The sequence below is a fragment of the Saccostrea cucullata genome, unplaced genomic scaffold (assembly GCF_032062105.1).
Source record: "Saccostrea cucullata isolate Sc308-1 unplaced genomic scaffold, CSIRO_AGI_Scuc_v1 ctg115, whole genome shotgun sequence".
Classification (NCBI taxonomy): Eukaryota; Metazoa; Mollusca; class Bivalvia; order Ostreida; family Ostreidae; genus Saccostrea; species Saccostrea cuccullata.
Genome location: NW_026932690.1, coordinates 239,231 through 258,615, shown reverse-complemented (window position 1 = coordinate 258,615; position 19,385 = coordinate 239,231). Strand labels below are relative to the sequence as shown.

Sequence of the window (19,385 nt, the reverse complement as noted above, 5' to 3'; positions counted from 1 at the left end):
TCATCAGTAAAATTCTTGGCAGAGTCAACTTAAACAATGTTTGCCCCAACATACCGGAAAGATAGATCCAGGAAAGGAAAGTTGTGTGTAGAAAATTTCACTGAGACAAATTTTAAATACTTTTAATGAATGGAACACAACGATGTATTCTAATTTTATCTTTTTCAAAACATTTGACTGCATACATGGTACTTCTTTGTGAAAATACTTTACAAATTATGACATCACCCATAACAACTGTGCAACAGAATTGACAGTTTCCAAATTCAAACAGGTGTGTAAAAGGGATGTCCGTATTCCCCGCAAATCTTTATTCTCTGCAAATATGGACATATGAAAATCACCAACAGTCATGTCAAGATATGTCAGAACTTTGACTTTGCAGATGTTATGGTACATGTATTTTCAGCACAGTGAAAAGTGATATAGTCCGAGCAAAACTGATGACTATAATATGGAAGAAAAATAAGGCTAAGTACAAATATCAGCAATCAAATAGAAAGAGTACATGTAGATAATTTTGTTTAGCTGGGAAATCTTGTCGAATCTTTGGGAATGTCATCATGGATATTGAAAGGCCCCACCTGTGCAAACTGTGGAGCATCTGAAAATCTGAAATAAAACCAAAGCCTTAATGAGAATCTTCATGAAGAAAATGTTATTGGAATCTTTTTTTTCTGTGATTCTGAGTATTGAGATGACAAAGGAGAACACAACAGCTATATACTAGTACATTCGAGACAAGTAACCTTTGCTGAATGCTCAATATATTATGGTTGTACACGATCAGCAAAAGAAGATGTACAAAAAAAAAAAAAAAAAAAAACACAACAAAAAAACAAAAAACAAAAAAACAAAACAAAACAAAACAAAACGAAACACCAGAAGCATCATATGTTGAAATCAAAGAAGACATCAACAGAATTCATATCTGAACAGAACAATTTAAACAACAACATAGTCATCTCTGAATAGAACAATTTAGACAAGAACAACATATCTAAACAGATAAAAGACAGACATGTCAACAGCAGTCATGGCTGAACACAGAAATTTAAATAACAACAGCAGTCAAGCCATACATGTTTCAAATAACAAAGACGAACTCATCATACGTTATATCTGAGCAGATCAAAGAGACATCAACAAATCTAACATGCCTAATCCAAACAAAGAAGACATCAACAGAAGTTATATCTAAGCAGAACAAAGACATCAACAGTAGTTATATCTAAACAGAACAAAGACATCAACAGTAGTTATATCTAAACAGAACAAAGACATCAACAGTAGTTATATCTAAACAGAACAAAGACATCAACAATAGTTATATCTAAACAGAACAAAGACATCAACAGTAGTTATATCTAAACAGAACAAAGACATCAACAATAGTTATATCTAAACAGAACAAAGACATCAACAATAGTTATATCTAAACAGAACAAAGACATCAACAGTAGTTATATCTAAACAGAACAAAGACAACAACAGTAGTTATATCTAAACAGAACAAAGACATCAACAGTATTTATATCTAAACAGAACAAAGAAAACATCAACAGAATTGTATCTAAACAGAACAAAGAAAACATCAACAGAATTATATCTAAACAGAAAAAAGACATCAACAGTAGTTATATCTAAACAGGACAAAGACATCAACAGTAGTTATATCTAAACAGAACAAAGAAAACATCAACAGTAGTTATATCTAAACAGGACAAAGACATCAACAGTAGTTATATCTAAACAGAACAAAGACATCAACAGTAGTTATATCTAAACAGTAGTTATATCTAAACAGAACAAAGAAAACATCAACAGAATTATATCTAATCAACAGAATTATATCTAAACAGAAGAAAGACATCAACAGTAGTTATATCTAAACAGGACAAAGACATCAACAGTAGTTATATCTAAACAGAACAAAGAAAACATCAACAGTAGTTATATCTAAACAGGACAAAGACATCAACAGTAGTTATATCTAAACAGGACAAAGACATCAACAGTAGTTATATCTGTACAGAACAAAGAAAACATCAACAGTAGTTATATCTAAACAGAACAAAGACATCAAAAGTAGTTATATCTAAACAGGACAAAGAAGACATCAACAGTAGTTATATCTAAACAGGACAAAGAAGACATCAACAGTAGTTATATCTAAACAGAACAAAGAAAACATCAACAGTAGTTATATCTAAACAGGACAAAGACATCAACAGTAGTTATATCTAAACAGGACAAAGACATCAACAGTAGTTATATCTAAACAGAACAAAGAAAACATCAACAGTAGTTATATCTAAACAGAACAAAGACATCAACAGTAGTTATATCTAAACAGAACAAAGACATCAACAGTATTTATATCTAAACAGAACAAAGACATCAACAGTAGCTATATCTAAACAGGACAAAGAAGACATCAACAGTAGTTATATCTAAACAGAACAAAGACAACAACAGTAGTTATATCTAAACAGAACAAAGACAACAACAGTAGTTATATCTAAACAGAACAAAGACATCAACAGTAGTTATATCTAAACAGAACAAAGACAACAACAGTAGTTATATTTAAACAGAACAAAGACATCAACAGTAGTTATATCTAAACAGAACAAAAACATCAACAGTAGTTATATCTAAACAGAACAAAGACATCAACAGTAGTTATATCTAAACAGAACAAAGACATCAACAGTAGTTATATCTAAACAGGACAAAGACATCAACAGTAGTTATATCTAAACAGAACAAAGACATCAACAGTAGTTATATCTAAACAGAACAAAGACATCAACAGTAGTTATATCTAAACAGAACAAAGACATCAACAGTAGTTATATCTAAACAGAACAAAGAAAACATCAACAGAATTGTATCTAAACAGAACAAAGAAAACATCAACAGTAGTTATATCTAAACAGGACAAAGACATCAACAGTAGTTATATCTAAACAGAACAAAGAAAACATCAACAGTAGTTATATCTAAACAGAACAAAGACATCAACAGTAGCTATATCTAAACAGGACAAAGACATCAACAGTAGTTATATCTAAACAGAACAAAGACATCAACAGTAGTTATATCTAAACAGAACAAAAACATCAACAGTAGTTATATCTAAACAGAACAAAGACATCAACAGTAGTTATATCTAAACAGAACAAAGAAGACATCAACAGTAGTTATATCTAAACAGAGTAAAGACATCAACAGTAGTTATATCTAAACAGAACAAAGAAATCAACAGTATTTATATCTAAACAGAACAAAGACATCAACAGTATTTATATCTAAACAGAACAAAGACATCAACAGTATTTATATCTAAACAGAACAAAAAACATTTATATCTAAACAGAACAAAGAAAACATCAACAGTAGTTATATCTAAACAGGACAAAGACATCAACAGTAGTTATATCTAAACAGAACAAAGAAAACATCAACAGTAGTTATATCTAAACAGAACAAAGACATCAACAGTAGCTATATCTAAACAGGAAACAGACATCAACAGTAGTTATATCTAAACAGACAAAGAAGACATCAACAGTAGTTATATCTAAACAGAACAAAAACATCAACAGTAGTTATATCTAAACAGAACAAAGACATCAACAGTAGTTATATCTAAACAGAACAAAGACATCAACAGTAGTTATATCTAAACAGGACAAAGACATCAACAGTAGTTATATCTAAACAGAACAAAGACATCAACAGTAGTTATATCTAAACAGAACAAAGACATCAACAGTAGTTATACCTAAACAGAACAAAGACATCAACAGTATTTATATCTAAACAGAACAAAGAAAACATCAACAGAATTGTATCTAAACAGAACAAAGAAAACATCAACAGAATTATATCTAAACAGAAGAAAGACATCTAAACAGGACAAAGACATCAACAGTAGTTATATCTAAACAGAACAAAGAAAACATCAACAGTAGTTATATCAAACAGGACAAAGACATCAACAGTAGTTATATCTAAACAGAACAAAGACATCAGAACAGTAATAGTTATATTTAAACAGAACAAAGACATCAACAGTAGTTATATCTAAACAGAACAAAGACATCAACAGTAGTTATATCTAAACAGAACAAAGACATCAACAGTAGTTATATCTAAACAGAACAAAGACATCAACAGTAGTTATATCTAAACAGAACAAAGACATCAACAGTAGTTATATCTAAACAGAACAAAGACATCAACAGTAGTTATATCTAAACAGAACAAAGACATCAACAGTATTTATATCTAAACAGAACAAAGAAAACATCAACAGAATTGTATCTAAACAGAACAAAGAAAACATCAACAGTAGTTATATCTAAACAGGACAAAGACATCAACAGTAGTTATATCTAAACAGAACAAAGACATCAACAGTAGTTATATCTAAACAGGACAAAGACATCAACAGTAGTTATATCTAAACAGAACAAAGAAGACATCAACAGTAGTTATATCTAAACAGAACAAAGACATCAACAGTAGTTATACCTAAACAGAACAAAGACATCAACAGTATTATATTTAAACAGAACAAAGAAAACATCAACAGAATTGTATCTAAACAGAACAAAGAAAACATCAACAGTAGTTATATCTAAACAGGACAAAGACATCAACAGATATCTAAACAGAACAAAGAAAACATCAACAGTAGTTATATCTAAACAGAACAAAGACATCAACAGTAGCTATATCTAAACAGGACAAAGACATCAACAGTAGTTATATCTAAACAGAACAAAGAAGACATCAACAGTAGTTATATCTAAACAGAACAAAGAAAACATCAACAGTAGTTATATCTAAACAGAACAAAGACATCAACAGTAGCTATATCTAAACAGAACAAAGAAGACATCAACAGTAGTTATATCTAAACAGAGTAAAGACATCAACAGTAGTTATATCTAAACAGAACAAAGAAAACATCAACAGTAGTTATATCTAAACAGGACAAAGACATCAACAGTATTTATATCTAAACAGAACAAAGACATCAACAGTATTTATATCTAAACAGAACAAAGAAAACATCAACAGAATTGTATCTAAACAGAACAAAGAAAACATCAACAGTAGTTATATCTAAACAGGACAAAGACATCAACAGTAGTTATATCTAAACAGAACAAAGAAAACATCAACAGTAGTTATATCTAAACAGAACAAAGACATCAACAGTAGCTATATATAAACAGGACAAAGACATCAACAGTAGTTATATCTAAACAGGACAAAGAAGACGTCAACAGTAGTTATATCTAAACAGAACAAAGAAAACATCAACAGTAGTTATATCTAAACAGGACAAAGACATCAACAGTAGTTATATCTAAACAGAACAAAGACATCAACAGTAGTTATATCTAAACAGGACAAAGACATCAACAGTAGTTATATCTAAACAGGACAAAGACATCAATAGTAGTTATATCTAAACAGAACAAAGAAAACATCAACAGTAGTTATATCTAAACAGAACAAAGAAGACATCAACAGTAGTTATATCTGTACAGAACAAAGAAAACATCAACAGTAGTTATATCTAAACAGGACTAAGACATGAAAAGTAGTTATATCTAAACAGGACAAAGACATGAAAAGTAGTTATATCTAAACTGAACAAAGACATCAACAGTAGTTATATCTAAACAGGACAAAGAAGACATCAACAGTAGTTATATCTAAACAGAACAAAGAAGACATCAACAGTAGTTATATCTGTACAGAACAAAGAAAACATCAACAGTAGTTATATCTAAACAGAACAAAGACATGAAAAGTAGTTATATCTAAACAGGACAAAGAAGACTTCAACAGTAGTTATATCTAAACAGAACAAAGAAGACATCAACAGTAGTTATATCTGTACAGAACAAAGAAAACATCAACAGTAGTTATATCTAAACAGAACAAAGACATGAAAAGTAGTTATATCTAAACAGGACAAAGAAGACATCAACAGTAGTTATATCTAAACAGAACAAAGAAAACATCAACAGTAGTTATATCTAAACAGGACAAAGAAGACATCAACAGTAGTTATATCTAAACAGGACAAAGACATCAACAGTAGTTATATCTAAACAGAACAAAGAAAACATCAACAGTAGTTATATCTAAACAGGACAAAGAAGACATCAACAGTAGTTATATCTAAACAGGACAAAGAAGACATCAACAGTAGTTATATCTAAACAGGACAAAGACATCAACAGTAGTTGTATCTAAACAGAACAAAGACATCAACAGTAGTTATATCTAAACAGGACAAAGACATCAACAGTAGTTCCTTCCCCCACCTCTATCTCTCTCATTTCCTGGAATATGCAGAATTATTAGATGTACATCCTTGACAAAGCAAAAGTGACCTTTAACCCCCTACCCCAGGAAACGGGGATCCCTCCTCGAATCATGGATCTATGTGAAAATGGTGTGCAAAGTCAAAGGTATGAAATTTTAAAAGTCACCCCCTCCCTGTTCCCCACGCAATAGGGTTTTTACGTTTGCAAATGGACTTTTTGCCCCCTCTTGAAAAGTGGGGGATATTAATTTTGGGTCTGTCCGTCCGTCTTTCGGTCCGTCCGTCTTTCTGTAACGCTTTCGTTTCCACAAGATATCTCGAGAACCCTTTGATCTTTTGAAAGAAATTTTGCATAGCAACTCCCTATGGACTAAAGAAAAACCCGTTTGATTTTTAGGTCAATAGGTCAGAGGTCAAGGTCATAAATTCGCAATTTCTCTCTGTTATGACACGCGTTCGTTTCCTTGCGATAGCTCGAGAACCCTTCAAGCTTTTTGTAATGAAATTTTACATATTAACTCCCTGTGGCCTAAGGAAGACCTATTGGTTTAGAGGTCAAAAGGTCAAAGTTCAAGGTCGTAAATGTATACATTTTGTTTGTGTGTAACATGATCGTTTTCGGGTGATATTTCAAGAAGATTTTGAGCTGTTGCAATGAATTTTTATATCAAAACTCCCTATGGCCTCTCTCACCCGTCTCAAAGTGTCCTGCCCGTTTGTTTAATTAGTATGTCGCTTGGCACTATTTTTAGCACAGGGGCATATGGAGAATCATTTTATTTCTTTTGTTTTTGAAATACTTTTTTCACTAAATGATAGTATTCAGCATCATGTGATATGAAAAGACATGACGTCTGGCTTGTACAAACTCGTGAAATCATCACTACGTACGGTGTGATAAATATTCTATATAAAAAGAATCTTCTATACACATAATAAAGAATAAGCAATCAAATCTTTATATCCATATTTACATTTTTTATTTGCTTGAATATACATGTACACATTTATTTCATAATTTTACAAAGAGCATGATAAAGGTTAAGGTTTATCATGATTTATTCAATCTAACATAAACATGTATATACAAACTGCGAACTGCGCATGGTCTCCTTTTTTCCTTAAGCGGGGGACAGAAATTCTCTGAATTAGCATGTTCTTTTTAATTTTGCTTGTCAAGAAATGTTTGGTTTTTACATTTTTTTACTATGGTAGATCCCCCCCCCCCCCAGGAAAAATTCCTGGATCTGTGTCTGCTTATAATTAATTCATATTACTTTAGTTAATAAATAGTTGCATCCTTACTCTAATGAATCAAGTTAATGAATTTTTGTGACGTTTTATGGGTCGGGAGGTCTGTAACATTGTATATGATATACGGGGCCAGAACAAAATGACCGCTGTCCGAGTGCACGGTAATCTCGCCCTCTCCTGCACGGTCTTCACGATTGATGGCCATTTGTTGTTGACTGGTTTGTTCATTCTTTTATAAGATTATAATGATTGATGTGTTTGACTTATATAGTTCATATATTACATATACTAAGTATTATGTACTTGTTATCTGCAATTGTAAATATACATTATGTCAAATGAAGAAAAAAATCGAATCCCCCTTTTTCAAGAATTTTTAGTCTTTATAATTAATTTGATTGGGGATTCTTCTCATAGTTATTGTATTTAAATATTAATGAAATTAACATATTTATGAAACTAGGAAGGTCAGATCAAGGTCAAATTATTTTCCCTTCACATTCGGACAAAAAAAAAAAAAAAAAACGGAGGCCAAAGATATAATTCCTACATCTATTTTACACTAAGAGATGAATATTTTTATTGTTGTATATCAAGATGATTTCATACATGGTTTATCAAATAATATTAGCAAATTAAGAATATTTATTTAAAAAAAAAAAATCATAATTGTCTGATCTGAATTGTAGCTTTATTATGTACCTATAAACTGTCATCTTGAAGCTGCTTGATGCCCTTTCCACCCCTTCTGGGTAGTCTTTTTATTTTTGTATGGACAAACGAATGTAAAATTCAGTATTTAATTTTAAAAAGAAAAAACAAAAGAAAAGTTAGAGTAAAGAGAAAAACGATCAGTTTGGTACTGGGCCCTAAATGTCAATCATGCTGTTGGATATATATAAAAGTACTTGTATGCGGGGTTATACTTATATGCAATCTATATTTAATGACCCATTCTGTCTATTTTATGTAACACATGTATCTATAGACCATGTTTAATACGCTAGTAAATCACTAAGAAATCTAATGGAATTGCTTAGGGCTATATCTCGTTTAGTGATGGGGTGGAGTCGGGGGGTAATAAATCTTACCATTACTTGTTTTATGTCTGGTGGGAGGCTCAACATTTCTCCGTCATCTGATTGAATAAACGAAATTTCGTCCTCCAAGGCGTAAAAAGGCATCTTATTCTTTAATGTCTTTGCGAAAAGTATTCTTTTTTTTAAAACTATACGTTCAATCACTGAAGGCTTCTTTTACTTAATCAAGCGCTAGTCAACATAAATATGAGAATCATACAAATCGCTGTTTACGGTTTTAAGAAAGCTAGATCAACTTTGAATATTTCTAAAAATAAATATAACATTCTTATCGCAGATAATAACTAGTGGTGTTTGAAACGTCAGAGGAAGATAAAATTGATAATTACTCTGTAACGAGTCGACGGCGTGTTTATTTGTATATTTTACTATTAGAAACACTCCATCGAAATAATAAATATTTCTCCTGGGTTGTCTTATCTGACACTGTAAAGCCTCAGTTTGATTTTTATTTGTATGTAAGTAAGTAGTAAGGCCATTCCTAGTTTATTTTTTTCTCTGTTTGGTATCCATTTTTCTTTTAAGGTGGCTCATTACATCCACAGTTTATTTTAGATTTCATTACAGCACCACTTATAATGTAGATGTCAAATATCCAGAACGAGGTATTGATATCATAAATATTTTTTAGAGAATTTTTTAGCTTTTGTCTAATTTTAGTGAAATGTTTTATTTCAAGTTTATTATTACCAGAATTTCAGAACTTTCAGTGTCAAATGATGGGTATCTTCTTAAGACAGGTACACACAGTGAAAATACCTCATAATACCTAATTTTAATTTTATTAGAAAAAATAATTTTCTCCTAAAAAACGGTTAATGTCATTATCTTTTTAATCTGTGCACAAAACATTAAGAAAATGAGTTCTGAAGAGACAAGGAATGTATTTCAATGAATTACATGTGACAAATTGAATGAAGAATGTTTAAAAATTAAATGAAAATTCCAATTTAAAAAATATTTGGTATAAAAAGTTTTCCTTTACACTTTCAAGAGTTATCTTTCCTAATTAGCCAAGACTCAAAACACTATGGAACGTTTGACATTACATCTACAATTCAGAACAAAGCTTTAAATTGCCTAGAGTATATGTTTAAATCAATAAAGCAAATATATAAATTAACACCAAACACAGTAAATAGTGCAAGTAAATAACTTTTTTAATTTCAACAAGGTTGTAGATTTTAACTAGAATTTCCTTCGTACAAACATGTCATTGATAGATCATAGAGCTCACTGCATGCATCGCTATGAAATTACACAAACTTGTTTGGCGAAGATTTGGCTGTTGTTTTCTTTTGTTTCTGCTTAAAAGCAATCCTTCTTGGTCTATGCATAATGGATCTGTTACTTTGTTTTCACTAACACCGTATGTTTCATCTATTTTTAAAGCGTTTTAAAGGTCAGGGTCACACACGACATATTTAATGTGAATATTGCCTTTACAACATTTTGCACCGTTCTAAGGAAAACGGTCGTTCTTTTACAATGGAGGTTTATTTTTTTGTGTAGTACGTCATCAAAAAGTGGTGTAATGAGCCTCCTTAAGAATATATCAACTTATCGACAATCCTCGGTTGACTATGCCAACAAATCAGAGCTGAGCCTGTGGCTAATTTTGTGCCGACATGTTGAGATCGTAGCGAAAATGTATTTGGTGGAGGAAAAATTATGAATTTTTTTTGCCCACGCAGCGTGTTTGGTGGCTTCATTTTAAGTTGGTCATACGCAATGTAGTTTAAACTTTATTGGGTTCTTCCCTGGAGTTGAAGAGTTCCACTAAATGAAGGACCCGTGTGCAATACTTTTAATTTTTTTATATGTACAATGTTATGGAGCCTTTCATTGATCCGGACCTTTGGTTCTTTTATTTTAATTTTGTCCAGATATGTGAAGCGTTATTGCTGATACCTGAATCACCAGTTAAACAAAACAATATAACATTTAAAAATTTTTGATGTTCTGTCCCGATGAAAAATCGTCCGGATACTGAAGCATCCGGATATCTTGGGTCCGGATATCTGAAGGTCCACTGTATATGGATTTGTACACTTCTTCTAAAACAATTTTTGATGAAAAAAAAAATCTGGAATTTATGTTTTGTTATTTTTGTGTATTTTTCTCTGAATATTGCAAAATTTTTCACAATTTTATATCTTTTCAAAACCCCTGGTAACACATGTTGATTTTTTGTCTAGGAACATGTAATGGTATTGTACAATGAAGCGCATTGAAGTAGTAAAATTTTCCGTTTGGATAAAACGTTCTGAGTCATGCTTTGAACGTCAATTATTACAGAATAACACGCCCATTTCTTTAGAAAAGTACTAGAAATATTCGTCGTAATGTTTTAGGACACCCCACTCTTTGCGAAAAGCAACAAATTTTCACTGAAATGGAAATTTTTTAAGTTATAAGAGAGATTTAGAGAGTTCCAGCTTCTATAAAACACGTATTGCAACGAATTTGTACATACACTGTAGTTATGAATTTATCATGTTTATTGGAGTTTCCATAACACATGTAGAACAGGTTTTGTGTTATAATAGCCGTCAATTTGAATATTATATTTATTAGAATACCTGTTCAGAACAGGTATTCCACCGAAACATGTGTTTTTCCTTTCTAAAGAAATGGGCGTGTCATTGTATGACAATCAACGTTCTAAAGATAGTTGCAATTTGTTTTTCAAACGGGAAATTCTACAACTCTCTCTTCATTTTTTTAAATTTCCATTTCAGTGAAAAATTACTTGTCAGTAGGTGAGGAACATTACGACGAATATTTCTTTCTCGTTTGGCAATTAAAGATTGGCGTGTCATTATGTTAAAATTGACATTTCAAAACATGTGTGGGACATTTTAACGGAATTCCAAAGGGAATGCTAATTAACAGGGAGATAAAAGTGGGGGGGGGGTTAATGAGAATAGTGAAGAACTCTCAGTTCGAATAAGTGCTTTATATTGTTTGAATATAGAAAATCTCTAAGAAAAAAAATAAGCCACCAATTCTAGATTCTTCTCGTACAATTCCCTGCATGAGTATATTGTTTGGAATAATCAAAATTTTCATAGTGTTAAATGGATCACAACGGCAATAAACCAAAAGCTCAAAGACCAGTTTTTGCAAAAATGGTATTTATAATACTTGATATGAATAATTCCAGTAAAGGTATTACATATATAGAATTTTTAAAACAAAGTTTTAATGTGAAAAATACTTAAATATTTTACCAAGAAAATTAAGAAATGTCTTTTGAAAATTCAGAACAAGTAACAATCGTCTTCCAATAGAGGTGGGTACACGTAGATGGAATAATTTTGAAAGAAATGAAAGAGTGTGCAATTTATATAAAAATAATCAAATAGGAGACGAATTTCATTACTTACTAGAATGTAATCTATTTTGTGATATTCGAAAAAGATTTTTTTGTTGCAGAAATACTATGTACATCCAAATATTATAAAATCTGTAATCTGATGACAAGTTCTGATCCAGCATTCTTAAGAAAAGTGTGTATATTTTTTAGCTAAATTTTTGACACTGTCTGTCCTCCTGTAATTTTATGCTCGTCCATAATTATTGGAAATATGTATATATATGTACCTGACTAATTCAGCTAATTTGTAATTAAAAGATCAATATTTGCTTTTTTTATTGACTCTTTAATTAAAGAAATATTTGCTTTTTTTTCATTGACTCTTTAAAAAGAATTAATAAACTTGTGAAAAATTCCGCTAATCAAAATTGTCGATAGAAGTTTTTTAATTCACTACTATGCCTTAAAACTATTCACCTAAAATGTCCATTCACACCTTTCACAATTAATTCACTTAAGTGTCCTTTGTCTGAACGTTGGTTAATGCTGAAATCACACGCACACGTATAAAGAAAAAGTTAACCGCGAAATTAGTTTTCCTTGGCCTGAAATTCCTAGCACCACAATGACATGACTCAGACCGTGCCGTGTGCTATTTATAGCTCTGGCAGAGATGGTGGAGAAACACGGACGCTAAGATCTGCGTATTTTCTGTGGAAGGTGAGTGTGGTTTTAAATGTTTCTTTTCCTGCGATTAATTGAAACCTGAATATCAATTCCAAGATTTTTACTATTCTGTTATCAGTGGTTATTCTCTATTATCTATCAAAAGAAAATTGTTTTTGAAAAGCGTGACCAGTGGTCAAGGGGTATTTAATACAAGAAAATGGCAGTGGACGAGGAAGCCATTATTTTTGGTTTGGCAGAGATCCAAGAAAATTCACCAGCCTTTGTAGGATATTTATTTTATATTTAACACTGTTTCACAATGACTCGCACACACGGAGGATAGATGTAGTGTGCAATCAATTTGGCCAGTCGGGAACCATTCTTTGTCTAAACAACCAAAGAAAATAAAAAGAGGACACTTCGTTAGTTACCAAGTGCTTGGTGTTTGAATTTTATAATCCACAAACAGGGTAACAATGGGCCGGTGACAAAAGAGTTAGACTTTCAGTTATAAGTAATCGCCCCAGGCTACGGGCACCTGGTAATTGGTGTCACGCTGTTAATCCCATGAGGAATTCTCTATTTATAAACACCGCCCTCGGGGTAGAAGAAAAAATAGCGTAACTCAGAGAAGAGGAAATTAAATCATTATTGTCTCCGAAGAATCAAGGTGTAGTACAAATTCAAATGAAAATTTTAACGTTATAATGAGGGGCATGAAATATTAATAATGATTCGTTAATTTATCTGCTGATTGCAACTGGATGGATTGCGTCGCTACATGGTAAGATCTTTTATTCTCCGAACCTTTGGGAATTATTAAACAACACAGAACTTCTGTTTAATGGGGTATAAAAATGCCTTTGAATTGATGGATTCTTTTTTTCACATGTAGATTGTTTCTGCATTCGTGCGTCATTTTGTTTGCTTATTTTCCCCCCTGATACCTTTGATTAACAATATAAAGTTATTCTTAGGATCGTTCATATTTTTCATGTTAGCTTGTGGTGAGTTAGACACGTGCTTATATTGTTGATTTAAAGTGAACAAGAGACATTGCAGAGTAAAGTGAATAATGTGAAGAAAAGATGCGGAAAACTGCAATTTTCTCTTCTAAGCCAATGTTTTGGTGATCCCTTTAATCTACACTATGCACAATTTCAACAAAAAGCCACCAAAATAAACGATTAGTTAATCAGTACTGGTACCCACTCACTGATACTATTTAAAAAAAAAAAAATCAAACTTGGTCATGTAATAATACATAATTGTATATTGGCGTGTTGTCGAAATTGATGAGAATAAATATTTTCTGTAGGAATTCTTTTTCATTAAAAACATTTCAAAGCCAATCACCACCTTAAAATTAAAAACTTCACACGCGTATTGCCGAAAATAACGTTAAAATAAATATTCTCATTTTCATCATAGAGTTGCTTCTTATGTCAACTCAGGTAACAGTATCCTAGTTATGTGAACAAATTCGAAACCAGCTTTTATATAATTATATACTTGTTCCGGGAAATGTGTGGTTATTGAGTAACGCTTAGCGTCCTATTGCGTAGTTTTACGATATCTTGGAGGTTCCCATTGAATAATGTCCGGGTCAGTATCAATTTAGGTGAGACCTTTGAGAGGCAAGGTTTCCGTGCTGCTCTAGTATTACTGATAAACTCTTTTAAAAAAATATCTACATAATGGATAATTACAAAAAAACTGAATTAAAAAAAAATTAATCTGGAAAACTGCTGACTGACTGTAACTTTTATCATGAACTTGGCACCGTTGGATTCTGTTCAAGTGATAAGGGGATGATGTTTTATTTTTTTCCCCCAAGGAACAGTGATAACGTCCAATATTGACTTTCGTATTTCAGTTTTTGCGAGCTTCGCACATTTATTATTTTGTGATACGTTGGCAGTTTGGATACTGGTTCAGTGATAGAGAGGCGCCGTGGAGAACGCATTCCTTCTCTAATTATTCTCCTTCTCTTGGCAACATTCAGAATCTTCCGACTAAATGTTCTGCTGCATATGCGATGGATTTATATAGAGGGGATTGTCAATAAAACGGGGTTATCTGCTATTGTATTTAAGTACAGATCTTATCTCTGTACAATAGGAGATAAGTAGATGAGTAAGTCCGTGTATAAAGGCCAGTGAACTTCATACAGTACTCCAGATTGCATGTGATTCTTGATGAAAACAGAAAAATGGATATATTATTAGCTGATGCAGTGGGAAAAAAAAGTTTTACTGGGAGAAAGAAATAATATCAATATGCGCTGTAATTGGATCTTCTACGTGGTTAATACATATAAATTTTGAAGGAAAAAAGAAATCTTAATTAGAACTAATGTCTTTACAATTGGTTCTCTTTCAGTTACGTCAAACCAGTGACGCCATGTTGGACGACAGCGACACCACGCGTCTAGAAATACGAAAAGGGAAGTTCGTGTTCAAATTGGCGGTCAAAGGAAATTCAGAAACCTTACCTAAATTTCTAAAACAGGAACAAGACCTGTTCACGGAGAAAAATCCTGTGACCGTCGACAAGTGCCCGGTGACGGACAGATACAAGGATTCCGGCGAGGGAGGAAGTGATACGGACAGTATGTGTGGCTTTCCACCGATACAAGTGTGTCAAAGTCATCCGGGAGCTTGGAAATCATCTAATTTAAATTTCATTAAAAATGAAAACGAAGTGGTGGAACAGAGAGTCATACAGAATGATGGATGTATTATTCATGGAGATGGGTATACAAATACGAATAATGAAGCTGAAGTTGTAATAGAAACTAAACCGTTTGAATTGGTTATCGATCCTGTTGATGGCGTCGTGAATCCCACATGTGATATTGGCGATGTTGGTCAGTGTGACGATGTCGGAGAGTGTGAGTACGAGTATATTCTAGATTCTGACGATTCTCGATGTCAATCCCCTGTTATGAATGAAAACTTAACTGACATTAATAATGTCGAAATTACAAATATTAATGGAGAGAACGATTATCGTATTCGCACAGAGTGTGCACTTGAAAACATGAAAAATTGTGATAACCATGGAAGCAATGGTAGTATTGATAAACTTCCTGTGAGTGGAGACTGTAAAAAAGATAATACTGAACAAGTGCAGTTAGCCGGTTCTATTGTTCACCGTGACAAAATGGAGGGTGTTGACGACGGAAATGAGACGGAGACCGAATTCGAACCACTCGAGGGTGATGAATGGGAAGGAATGAAAACAAAGCAATCGAACGTCACTTCCGGGTCAAATAGAAATGACGTAGACAAAAGCCCACGGGCTACAGGTGGCGCTACTGATGAAGAGTGTTCGTCTGATGACGATGATCTCATTAGTCAGTACGTCACCTATATGCCAAGGGAGATAAGTCGTTCTGTCAATTCAAAAAGGCGCGCCGCGCGCGAGCTCCCGACTTCCGCGACATACAGACGGTGTAGTTCCGAACTATCTCGCTATTTCTGTGAAAAATGTGGGATATCATATAAATCGTTTTCAGATTATCAAACTCATAAAAGGACTCACAAAGAAAACAAATGCGAAGTGTGTTTTAAGCAATTTAAAAATACGAACGGTCTACTTAAGCATTCAAACATTCACACAGGCGACAATTTGTCGACATGTTCTTTTTGTAGGAAGACATTTAATTATAAGAAAAATCTTTATCATCATATTCACAAAAAACATTTGTCGCACCTATCTTACGAAAAAGTTACCGAATTTATAAGTGCTAAATATAAAAAGTCGCCATCTTCAAAATCTAAGAAACCGTGTTCCGGAAAACCTGAGACAGAAGGATCGAAAGAAAAGGAAACATCGATAGTGAAAAGTGTGATCAGCAGCCAGCAAGTCGACAATACTCAAAAGAGGAAAGAAATTTTGCTTAAAGAATGTTCTGTTTGTATAAAAAAGTTCGAGCCTCGGATATTGGAACGACACATGCGCTCACACACGGGAGAGCGTCCTCATGCATGTGATCTGTGTCCGTTCAGGTGCTCCCAGCTTGGTAATCTCAATAAACACAAAGCAAACGTGCATCAGAAGAAGGACGGAGACCAGATACTGAGGTACAAATGTGACAAGTGTGAAAAGCGATTTTACGACAAAGCTCACTTACGACGCCACGACCTGACACATTTCGAGAAGTCTGTGAAACACTACGAATGTTCTGTATGTAAGAAACCATTCCGGTTTGATAGTGGACTTCAGAGACACATGCAGCTTCACAAGGACGGTCTGAAGATCAGCTGTGGTATTTGTAACAGACAGTTCTATGACTCCTCTGGACTGAAGAAACATCTTGAACAACACACAAGTAAGATTGAAGCCCCCTCTCCCGACTAAATTGTCGCTCATGCAGCTGTCAGAATACAATTAAGTTTATAGTCAGTAACCGTTGATTGGTGTAATTTCTGTCAGAATCAATGCAGGATCAGGAAATTAAAGACAATAAATTAAAAAATCTAAACTATTTATAGTAAACTGTTATTAAATTGAAAACTGTGCATCTCATGACGCGTCAACATCGTGCTCTGTAAATACCAAGAAGTACAGAAAATAAAACACATTGAACTATATATCTTTAATAATTTTGCTAATTACTGGTAAGAGTAACCGGTAAATGAGTTTCAAAACCATGACTTACAAGTAGCAAAGGTTTATGCCAGTTAAATATTTCATGTAAGTAGTAGTTCATTTATTCATCGAATAGGATTGTATTTGTTTATGAGAGGGGTATTTAGTTGTGAGTACGGTTTATAACAATGTTAGATCTCCATGTTTGCAAGTAATTTGGATAGAATATTAAATTCGGAGCTCATAGAATTCATAACAAGACTGATCAAATGATTTTAATCTTTGTGACGCTTCAAGTGACGTAAAACAAAGCAATCAAGCTCATAATGAAATAATACAAACCGGGAGCAGAGCAAATACGGACCTGTAGAAACATAAACAGCGATCAGGTGCTTAGGAGGAGTAAGCATCCCCAGTCAACCTGTCACACCTGCCGTGTGCTCCTTGGTATATATGATCAGGAAAACAGAAAAAATCTGTTAAATATTTGTTTGGAGAACGTGAGTCAGCATTCGACTTAAGAGGACTGGATGGCTGTGGCCATTTTTAGACTATATTGATCTCCTTTAGAAGAAGAGCTCCATTTAGAGATATATTGATGCAAAAATTTTGAAATTTCAAACTATAATAAATGAAATTTTTCTTTGTCAAATAATATTTGACAGCTAAAGATTTAAAATCTAAAAATAATAAATGATGGTTTATTAGTCAACATCCAGCCTCCTTAATGCTGGATTGTACTTACTTACAAGGTTATTGTATCAACGTAGAATTTGCAAATTGTTGAGATTGTTAGTATCCTTGTTTGTTAGTATCAACTTGTTTGTCAAGAGATTTCCTCGTTTAAGAATTGTTCTTACGTAAATTTTGCTCTGGCGTAAGGAATCAACTGCGAGACACAAATTCCATTAACATGTGATAATATATAAATGGTGCCTGTTTTGGAGGGTAACAGTTGAAATTGACACCCCAAGGAAAACCATTGTCAACGGACGCGTCAGTATTATACTGAATGTCTTATTGATTTAGGATGTCAGCAAAAAAAAAAAAATCGTCGATCATCTTTACGTTCAAGTTAAGAAAGCTTTCAAACTCCCCGCTACTGCGAAAAAGATTAACTGACCTCTTTATTGTTTGTTTGATTCTCTAAGAGTCCTTTATCATATAAAGTTTCGTTATTTCTGCACTCGCAAACATGTTTCGTCTGTCGTTTGTTGTTTTCAATTAAGCTACATCGGACGCAAGCTTTTATTGGCGTCAAGTTTATTCCGGTTCTTTCAAACGCGCAACTGACGTTTTGAGAATTCTACGGTGAACCGTACGCGCATAATTTCCACGCATGTGACATTACCGTTGTGTTACCCGTTGTCACGTGTGTTGCTAAGGCTGAGGGTAATAGAACGGATTGTTAACTGCGTCTAAACCAATCAGATTTTAGTATTTTACATGAAAGTATAATAAAAGTATTTATCGCGACAAAATAGAAAAGTAATCACATATGCCATAAAATTTTTATGAAGCGAGTCGCATAAATGTACAGATGGTTGTGATATTAACTATATGAAATATATTTCCTATCCGTGCAGGTCAGCTTCCCTACCGATGTGAAACCTGTCAGTGTTCGTTCGGTTCGATCCACGCCCTCAGAAGACATAAAGTAAGCCATACGGGAACCAAGAGATCACACCCAATCAAAACGCCCAGGCCTTCTCCAGCAATAAAACAGACAATGGAAAATCGAACACGCACAAATGAGTGAACTCCTGGTATATCTGCATGTGTTGCACTCCTTTTGTGCAATATACCTTTAAGCAGAAAATGTTCACACATTGTTAGATTTTAACAAGATTTTGCTTGTAATTAACAAGTAAATGAAGTAACATGCACTTCAAATAGGCTATTGATTTTGCTAGCATGATTAAAGACTGTGATATTTTACAACATTGTTTAAAAAGTATGGAGTTATTATATGTCTGTATATATCAACTGATTTGAAAAACAAAACCAGAGTTCTCTGGAGTGAGAAAGATTTGTTTCTTTAGCGGATACTAGCTCCAGATGTTTTTAATGAGTACACGTAGGAGCACTT

The 19,385-nt window shown here is 33.1% G+C and overlaps 1 protein-coding gene across 1 annotated transcript; it reads left to right on the top strand.

Annotated features, from left to right (window-relative positions):
- The first annotated feature begins 12,661 nt into the window (after nt 1-12,661).
- LOC134235811 (zinc finger protein 235-like) lies at nt 12,662-19,385 on the top strand. The gene is made up of 3 exons (XM_062717981.1): nt 12,662-12,751; nt 15,083-17,036; nt 18,883-19,385. The coding sequence occupies exons 1-3, from the start codon at nt 12,662-12,664 to the stop codon at nt 19,053-19,055; spliced, it is 2,217 nt and encodes a 738-aa protein (XP_062573965.1). The 3' UTR covers nt 19,056-19,385.

Bases quoted from the DNA above. Each gene is read 5' to 3' on its own strand.
- LOC134235811 (XM_062717981.1), top strand. From the start codon at position 12,662: ATGACTCAGACCGTGCCGTGTGCTATTTATAGCTCTGGCAGAGATGGT. The intron at 12,752-15,082 runs GTGAGTGTGGTT...GTTCTCTTTCAG, and splicing joins CTGCGTATTTTCTGTGGAAG to TTACGTCAAACCAGTGACGC. The intron at 17,037-18,882 runs GTAAGATTGAAG...CTATCCGTGCAG, and splicing joins ACATCTTGAACAACACACAA to GTCAGCTTCCCTACCGATGT.